The 10000-nt window shown below is 51.1% G+C and overlaps 1 protein-coding gene across 1 annotated transcript in view; it reads left to right on the forward strand.

The window, feature by feature from the left end:
• sema6a (sema domain, transmembrane domain (TM), and cytoplasmic domain, (semaphorin) 6A) overlaps positions 1 to 10000 on the forward strand; it is a gene marked incomplete at both ends in the record, with an annotated part of 56183 nt that overhangs the window by 45511 nt on the left and 672 nt on the right. Inside the window, 1 exon segment of the mRNA XM_080532946.1 lies at positions 9267 to 10000. This exon segment is cut by the window's right edge and continues 672 nt beyond it. Coding sequence (XP_080389072.1) covers positions 9267 to 10000 — 734 coding nt within the window.

Genomic DNA, 10000 nt, shown 5'->3' on the forward strand with positions numbered 1-10000 from the left:
CCTCCCCCCCAACTTTCTCACCCCCCACCCCCCCTCCTCCTCCTCCCCCGCCTCACCCCTCCTCCTCTCTCATCTGCTGCCATTGTGACCAGTCTCCCCCCTTCCACAGGACTTTTCATCTGTTGAGATGGAACGTTCCAAGGCTGTACCTTTATGTAGTGCAAAATGTATTACTAACCGTCCCTCCCTCCCTCCCTCCCTCCCTCCCCCCTCCTACGTACTGAGGGAATGAGTCCTGTCCTCCCTCCCTCCCTACCTCCCTCCCTCCCTCCCTCTCCCTCTCTCTCCCTTGCCTCTCTCCCTCGCGACATGTAGGCACCTCTATGGTGTCGACCCAATTTATGGGTTCATTACAAAAGCTATCCGGACAGAGCGGGAGAGAGGGAGGGAGGGAGGAGGGAGGGAGGGAGGGAGGGAGGGAGGGAGGAGGGGAGGGAGGGAGGGGTGGGGTCAGGAACAGGGGATGAATGGGGAAAGAGATGGAAAGAGAGGGGGATGAAGAGGAGAACAAGGTAGAGGGAGTGGAGAGAGAGAGAGGGAGAAGAGAAGTGAGGAAACTGGATGGATGAATAGATAGATAGATAGAGAGAGAGAGAGAAAGGGAGGGAGGGAGGGGGGGAGAGGGGAGGGAGGGAGGGGTGGGGTCAGGAACAGGGGATGAATGGGGAAAGAGATGGAAAGAGAGGGGGATGAAGAGGAGAACAAGGTAGAGGGAGTGGAGAGAGAGAGGGAGAAGAGAAGTGAGGAAACTGGATGGATGAATAGATAGAGAGAGAGAGAGAAAGGGAGGGAGGGGAGGGGGAGAGAGAGGGAGGAGGAGAGTGAGCAGACGTTCCCTCCTGTAGCTCTGTGGTTCCCTGGTCGACTGGTGCACTCAGTCACAGTACTAATCCTGTCTGTCTGCCTGTCTGTCTTTCTGTCTGTGTCTGTCTGTCTGTCTGTGTCTGTCTGTCTGTCCTCTGTATCTATGTCTGTCTGTCTGTCTGTCCTCTGTATCTATGTCTGTCTGTCTGTCCTCTGTATCTATGTCTGTCTGTGTCTGTCTGTCTGTCCTCTGTATCTATGTCTGTCTGTCTGTCTGTCTGTCCTCTGTATCTATGTCTGTCTGTCTGTGTCTGTCTGTCTGTCCTCTGTATCTATGTCTGTCTGTCTGTCTGTCTCTCGTGTGTCCTTTGTCTCTATGTCTGTCTGTCTGCCTGTCTCTATGTCTATCTGTCTGTCTCTATGTCTGTCTCTATGTCTGTCTCTATGTCGGTCTATCTGTCTGTCTGTCTGTCTGTCTGTATGTCTGTCTGTCTGTCTCTGTGTCTGTCTATCTGTCTGTCTGTATGTCTGTCTGTCTGTCTCTGTGTCTGTCTATCTGTCTGTCTGTCTGACCACTAATCCCCACCTCAACCCCAGCAGGGCTGGAAGTGGCTGATAGGAAAATGAAAAGTCCAGCCTGAGCCCAGACGGCTTTGGGGGGTGTAAGAGCACCAGGAGAGGCCGGCTGGAGGTTGACATCGGAGGAGGGGGTGGGGGGGGGGGGGGGGTTGGGGGCTGCTGTGCGCCCGTAGGCAAACTGGTAGTAGTCGCTCTATGAGTAGAGGACTGCAACAAGGGAGTGTTCCTGGATACACAGTGTACAGGTTTTTTTTACCCTCGCCTGCTTGCGTGTTCTGTCATCATGCGAAGCATTTCGTGAGAAATGCGCTATGCAAATAAAACTTGATTTGATTTGATTTGATTTATCAAACATGTTTCATACCAATTCTCACTGTGGAGGAATGGAACAGCCTCATTCCGTCCCATGCATTACAATGAACCCCCCTGTCCTCCTGTCCGATTTCTACCTCCACCAGCCTCCCACGGTAAAAAAGACAAATGTGTGTTTTTGTGTCTTACTGTATCACAACACAGGGACAACGTGTGAGCGTGTGAATTATGTAACGCGGTGCACCAGATACTGTAACACGCACGCAACCGAGACACATCCAGGTCCTCCGCACGGCCCTGACAGCATTAGCATACGATATGGAAATGTACTGCTGGAGTTAATCCTTTGAAAACATGGAATTCATTAATACAATTTTTTCCAAAATTCATTTTTACACGATCTCACGGTCAACAGTATAATTCCTGTTTAGCATAGTAGCTACTGGCCGAGGCTGTTCTCCTTCTCTTGTGTTTGTGACGATGATGAGAGATGAGGTGTGGGGGGAGGAGGGGTGACGGTGACCCCCGGTGATGTGGCGGTCTCGGTTGTGTTGTGTGACGAGGCACGCTGACACCTCACACACACACACACACACACACACACGCTGACACCTCACTTCCCATCTCGGTGGTTATATCTAGTCCTGGCGCCCTGACACCTGCACACACACACACACACACACACACACACCCTGACACCTGTGCACACACACACACACACACACACACACACACACACAAACACACACCCTGACACCTGCACTCACATACACACACACACATACACCCTGACACCTGCCTGTGTGGCCACGACCTTTGACCCCCCGGGAGGCCAATTATGATGCTGTCGTACTAGTCTCAGAGTCTCTGTACGCCCCCACACAGACAGGCCCAGGGTCTCTGAGGTCAGCTGACAGGACAGGTGGCCTCAATCAGATATCACAAGAGAGCATAATCATCATCATCATCATCATCATCATCATCCCTGTTTTTAACATAAAAAAAAAAGAAGTGCTCCAACTTCTTAGGTCACTAAGAAGGGTCACTTCTAATTAGGTCACTTCCGTAAACAACTCTAGGATGAGGCTGAAAAACAACACCATGGGGGTGAGGTGAACTGAAATGTATGCGCTCATTGCAACGTAAGTCGCTTTGGATAAAAGCGTCAGCTAATTGGCATGGTATCATTAGTATATTGATATTGATTAGTATATTGTTTCATGTGGGTCTCCACCTCAGAAGGCCCATATAAGGGTAGTTGTGTCTGAGGTACCTGGCCTGTGTAAGGAGGTCACCCACACAGCCTCGCCACGGAGATAAGAAGTCTGGAAAGTCGGGCGACGTGCTTCTAAATCAAGTAAATAACGATTATAATCTAAAACTACCAACACAAGTCTTACTGGCACTGCAACCCTGAGGTCTCTCTCTTTAGAAAGTCACCTGGGCAATTCTTAAATCAAGTACATAACGTTTACAAGGCTAAAATACCTTGACAAAGCCTCGACACTGACTCTAGACTCTCAGGCTGAGAGGCAGCTAACAGAGTGATATTTTTTTAAGAAAACTAAATAATAAAAACTCTGGGAAATAAAAAAATAACGACCTCGCTGCTCACGGATATTTGTGATATTTGTACTTCTGAATAGCTCCCAATTCCTCAGGAAGCGTATGAGTACACAGAGCTGTCTCTGATTATTTACCTTAGCCGAGTGAACAATGATACGCCGTCTTCTGCTCGGCCCAAAAGTCTTTATTTATAGAAATGTTCAATAATAATGTCAGCAGAGGTCTGGGTCTCTCTGGTCCCTGCTCCGTGATTGGTCAGAGCTCCGAGCCCTGCACTTCCTGCCCCACCGGTGGAATGTGTTGTCCCTGCAGGTGCTTGTTACACACACACACACACACACACACACATACACCCACCCACACACACACACACACACACACACACACACGCACACACACACACACGCACACACACACACACACACACACACACACACACACACACACACACACACACACACGCACACACACACATACACACACACACACACGCACACACAGCTTTGAAAGAATAGCTCTGATTAAGATGTGAACCACAGCAGTCATATTCCTTTATTTCACAGTGAAATTAGCTTCAATTAGGTGACTAATGAATCCACAGGGCTCGCCCCCCCGCCGCCGGCCCCAACGCCACGTCCTCAATCAGAGAAACAAAGCCCTCCGTCGGCCGTTGTTTTTGACGAAAACGAGCCCTAAACGGCGCGTATTTCCTGCCTGACTCATGACTCTGGATGCTTGGTGCAATCAACAACCTGAATGTCCTCTTAGGGATGGGGGGCTCTCACAGGAAATATTAAAATATTAATTTTAATATAAAAAAACACTTTCATATCAAAATATGCCCCCTCTTAGGCTGTAGTGAAGCAGCGAAAATCTCCAGGTACAGTAATAATTTAACGCGTTTTTTTTTTTTTTAAGCCAATGTATAATTAATTCAGCGCAATACCTAATATGTACAGAAAAGATCATCCATGAATACACATTAGCCCCAGTTGAGAGGAACCACTCAGTCTACAGTCCAGAGTTCCTCTCTCAGGTCAGCTCTGGCTTGATTAAGCATGCCTGAGGGCTATCCGTGGAGGTGGAAGGGTTTGGATCTATTAGTAATGCCTGAGATATGTGACGAGATAATTAGGCGATACAGTGCTTCATCCATTACGATGCTACGGTCGCTACTAGCATACTTTATATAGGCCATTTCGCTGACGCTTTTACCCCCCAAAACGACTTATATTGCAGTGAGCACATACATACATTTTTCAGCATATACGGTCCCGGTGGGAATCGAACCCACAACCTCAAACGTGGTTCGCGCAATGCTCTTTCAACTGAGCCACATAGAGCCTGACGTTATGAATATAGTATAGAACACAGCGCAGTGATGAAATCAGACAGCTCCACCCCCCCTATCCGTTGAGAGAACACGGTCGTGATTATGAACCTAATCAACCGCTCCGGCGTTTAAAACACCACTCCTCATCACCACTCCCTGCATCACACCAAGCCCTCCGTCCTCCGATTCCCACCTCCGCCAGCCTCCCTCTGCTCTGAGCATACATACAGCATACAACACGGTGAGAGGGGCCAACGCGAGGGAGGGAGGGAGGGGAGGTAAAACCCAGATGCTGTAAACATCATTATAAATCACAGTCACGTCTGCCAGGACCCGAAATCACCACCTCCTCGTCCTCCTCCTCCACCTCCTCCTCCTCCTCCTCCTCCTCCACCCCCTCCTCCTCCTCCTCCTCCTCCTCCTCCTCCTCCTCCTCCTCCTCCTCCTCCAGATAACCGCCATGACCCCGTACTCTCTGTCGGTCTCCGGGGCCTTCCACAGCGGCGGACCATCATTACTCTCAGAGCACGGGGTGTAAACGTAACCTCAAAGGGGGGGTGTATTCGCGCCAAGTCATCCTCCCTTCCGCTCAATTGGGTTTGTATCACCCCGGCATGTAGGCTACAGCTCCCCCCCCGCCCCCCCCAGAGCCCCCCCGTCAACCCCAGTCAGAGTGCGGCGGTGTCGGGGGGGGGGGGGGTGACACATCGTTGAACACGGGCCCGGGCCCGGAGAGAGAGAGAGATCTTTATCGTCCTCACACAACGCCTTTGTCTCTAATGGCTGCAGTCAGAGGCAGTCGAGCCTCATCCGCAACCTCCGCAACCTCCGCAGCCCCCCGCTCTGATGTACAACTACCTTTGAAGTCCCCCAGTGGACAAAGCCGACAGTATAGAACGGCAAGAAGTGAACTCAGCAGGGTCCCCTTCGCTTCCCTTCCCCTCCTCCTCCTTCTCTGAAGATTATAACGAGAGTCTTGTGAGAGAGTTCACACTGTTTTTTCTCCGCGTGTCACAGACGACGACAGTGTTTCTCATTTACGAGCGGTTCGAGTAAGATCCGGACTTGTTTTGACAGTTAGAGATATCTGAATATCTGCGTGTGTGTGTTAGATACTGTATCTCTTCTGTCTGTGTCGCGGCGCCGTGGCTCGGGGCTGTAGGAAAAGTTTAGACGGCTTTAAACCGCCTTTTTAAGAAAAGTGTTTCTTCTGGTCGGCCTTTCACACACAAAGCGGCGATCAGAGGAGGACGTCTGTCTCTGTGTATTACCCGGGATAACATTGATCCAAGAAAATCCATATGTTTATATATATATATACATACACTATGTTATTATTATACAGTTGGTTCTCAAGGGCAAGTCGAAACGATCGAAGTTGTGAGAAGTCACAGTGACTCGAGTCGCGTGTTTACGCTAGGGTTATGATGAATGAGGGTTTTCTTCAGATGACCAAAAGCCACCGTGATTTAAAACGCCCGGAGTCCTTGGGATCTGTGCGCTAAGTAGCCCTATGCCTGGTCTGGTGTCCTGTCTGGTCCTTTGAAGTTTAAGATGAGAAACAATTGGACTTCATACATGAAAGATCGAAATCTTCAAAGGTCTGGGGGGGGGGGGAGGAGGAGGCCTTGGGGGGGGGGGGTTTAAATACCCCCTAGTGTAGTTCCTCTTGACTGGGGAGGGGGCCCAGGGGGGCTGGGGGAGGGCAGGGAGGGCAGGGGGGTGGAAGCTAGGGGAGAGGGGAGAGTGCCCAGGGCTGGTTAGAGAAGAAGGCCTGAGCCCTTCACTCCCACGTACGCTGGCTGGGACAAAGACAGACTAGGCTGCCAGCGCGGCTGCTCTCCTCCCTCCATCACGGAGGCTTGTCTGCTGACAGCCTTAACCCTCGGACTGTGCTGCTCGAGAGTGAAATCCAACTCTTCTTTTGAGGGAGAGGAAAGAAGAAAAAAAAAGAGAGAAGCTACTCCACGATTAACGTCCGTAGAAAAGTCAACGTCAAGTCGAGAAAGTTTCTCTCACAAAGTTTTTTCCCGTGCGCCCCTCTCTCCCTCTCCGTAAGTAAGCAAGATCGTGCAAGAGACGTACATATTTACGCTACAGAAGGATTGTGGAATGAAGCTCCTTCTTTGCCAGAAGACTGTTAATACTGCTCCCCCGTTTCTGTTTCAAAGTAAATATTTCCAGAGATTTTTTTTTCTGTTTCTGTTTTAGTGCCGCTAACCTCAAGCACACTGTATGGTTATCTCCTCAAACGCGCTTTTATTTATCCTTGAATCCGACGGGTCTCGGTCCGACGCTTCTAAACACTCAGAAAGACTGAAACCCGTCTGATGTCATTTCTGTCACTAGACTATAACTCACAGAGACCGCAGCTCTGAATTACTGTTGTTAGCTGGAAGAGAGAGGAGAGAGGGAGGGAGGGAGAGGGAGAGAGAGGGAGGGGGAGGGGGAGAGAGGGAGGGAGGGAGAGGGAGAGAGAGAGAGGGAGGGAGGGAGGGGGAGAGAGAGAGGGAGGGAGAGAGAGAGAGAGAGGGAGAGAGAGACAGAGATGGAGGGAGGGAGGGAGTGCGAGAGAGAAGGAGAGAGAGAGAGGGAGAGAGAGAGAGAGAGGGAGAGAGGGAGAGAGAGAGAGAGAGCGCGTCCCCCGTTGAAGGGAAGAGGCTGTGTAACTCTCAAAGCCACCGAAACGCCAACAGAGGCATGTGAAAAACTGCAGCTCTGCGGAGACGTAGAAGAAGAAGAAGGAGGGAAGAGGAATGAAGAAGAAGAGGAATCTCTCCTCAGATGTAACCATGTAGAGACGAGAAACAGATGTTGCTTCTGCAAGCAGGTCACTTAATCATCTGAGAGCCCCGTCATCACAGCAGCGTCATCACTGAGCAGAGCTCTCCAGATAGTACGCATCACTCCGCACACACACACACACACACACACACGCATGCACACATCACTCCACACAGACACACGTCACTCTGCACGCACGCATGCACACACACACACATCACTCCACACACACACACACACACACACACACACATCACTCCACACACCCACACACACATCACTCCGCATGCATACACGCACACACACACTCACACACACACACACACACACAAACATACACACACACATCACTCCGCACACACACACACACACACACACACACACACATACACTATCTGTACAGCAGACACCTTCGCTGATAAGCACTCTATTCTTCCTGCCAAAAAATGCAGAAAACTAGTTCTAGGAATTAGAGGTCTGATTGAGGCAGGATTACAGATGTACGTTGGGACAGACATTCACCAGCCCGGCTTTCCTCCCGCGAGGAGAGCAGATATCTGCGTGTCTGCGTAGCGTCCGTGGGGAGATACAAACGTCTCCATTCCTCCTCTCCCTCCCTCCCTCCGTGACACGGCCAAGCTGGAGGCCTGAACGTGACTCCGTACGGGTTTGGTAATCCTCCTCACACCTCCTCCCTCTCGTGAGGGATGGTGGTGGAGCTGTAAGGTGCGTTAGAGCAGCAGATGTACAGGGCGGTGCAGAGCAGACATGATGAAAGCCACCTGCCCCAACCACCTCCCACTTAATGTAACCGATCCGAAACGGGGTCGGAGGTCACGAGCGAACAGGCGTAATAAATCTCCCCCTGGTGAGCGCCGTGCCGGACGGGATGTCTTCATGTTACTGGAGGAAAGGAACATGGATCAGGATTAGGTATCACACACATCAACTGGCTGGAGGTTGGAGGCCCTACTAGTACCCCTGGCACTGTCTCTGGGTTCTAGGACCGGTCAGAATACAGAATACAGTATGCAGCGTTCTAGAATAGAAGAGAAGAGAGTTCTAGAATAGAATAGAAGAGAGTTCTAGAATAGGTGTAGTTCCAGAATAGAATAGAAGAGAGTTCTAGAATACAATAGTTGAATAGAATAGAAGAGAACATGATTGTTCCAGAAGGGGGGTCACACTGTAGAGTCGATGACTTCCCTAATGGACTAATGGCCATTTCATTTCACAACCAACTCAGAGCGGTTTCACTCTCTCCAATATTGTTTCCCCATCGCTACAATGCCTCATAATCTATTTTCTTCTTGTGCTGCGTGATTGGATCAGCCCTTTAGTGGCCTATAAATGCCTGACTCTGTGTGAATCACCGGCCCTGGAAAATGTCCCTCTCTTGTAATTTACGACCCGACTCATTTGATTAAGAGTCTAATCACTAGTTTTTAATATATTCTCTGATTTATGAGATTGGGTCGTAGCTTTTATGAAAAGGGTCCAATTTGCATCTATGGAAGTCGAGTCTTGGCCATTGAGCGGCTCTTTTTTATCTGCGCTCACATCGTTTTTTCATTTCAGCTGAGGTTGTTATCTTTGAATGCTTTTAGAAACCATAACATTTTTACAGCAGAACATTCTGTGAAAGGCTGTGTCTTAACAGATCCTCTACCTCAAAACCCCGGCGCTATAAACGTCTGCTCCGGATCAGCCTTTGTTGAACAGAGGAACGCTTCATCTAAACACTTTATCCTCCTATTAACTTCAACCACTTTCTCTTTGTTTTGTTTTTCTAGCAACATCAACATTCATCCATCCCTCCCCTTAATTAATTAATTTCCGCTCATGCGATTCAAACCATCTCATCCCTCCTTCCCTCTCTCTTCCGCAGGCGTCATCCGCGAGAGCTACCAGAAGGGGCGTGACCAGCTGGTCCCCGTCACCCTATTGGCCATCGCCGTCATCCTGGCCTTCGCCATGGGCGCCATCTTCTCCGGCATCATCGTCTACTGCGTCTGCGACCACCGGCGCCGTGACCACGTCAACCCGTCGGGCCGCAAGAAGAACAACAAGAACAACGGCAACAACAAGTCTGCGGTGGCCGACACCCTCCTCCGCCGCGGGTCCATGAACAGCGTCACCAAGCTCACGGGCCTCTTCGAGACCCAGACGTCCACGAAAGACGGCCGCCCCGAGGCCATCCTCACCCCGCTGATGCACAACGGCCGCCTGGTCGCCACCAACAACGGCAAGATGCTGATCAAGGCCGACCAGCACCACCTGGACCTGGCGGCGCTGCCCACCCCGGAGTCCACGCCCATGCAGCCGCGTCGCAAGCCCAGCCGGGGCAGCCGGGAGTGGGAGCGGAACCAGAACATCATCAACGCCTGCACCAAGGCCGACCAGTTCCCCACCATGATGGTGGGGGTGGTCGGGGGGCCGGTCATCCCCACCGACCTGCCCCTGCGCGCCTCTCCGGGCCACATCCCCAGCGTGGTGGTCCTCCCCCTCCAGCAGCACCAGATCCAACAGCAGCAGCACCACCACCAGCTGCAGCAGCACCAGAACCAGCACGCCCAGGCCTACCAGCACGAGTACGTGGAGCAACCCCATCGCGGTGGTGAC

Source organism: Nansenia antarctica (genome assembly GCF_963989245.1).
Source record: "Nansenia antarctica genome assembly, chromosome: 5".
Taxonomy (NCBI): Eukaryota; Metazoa; Chordata; class Actinopteri; order Argentiniformes; family Microstomatidae; genus Nansenia; species Nansenia antarctica.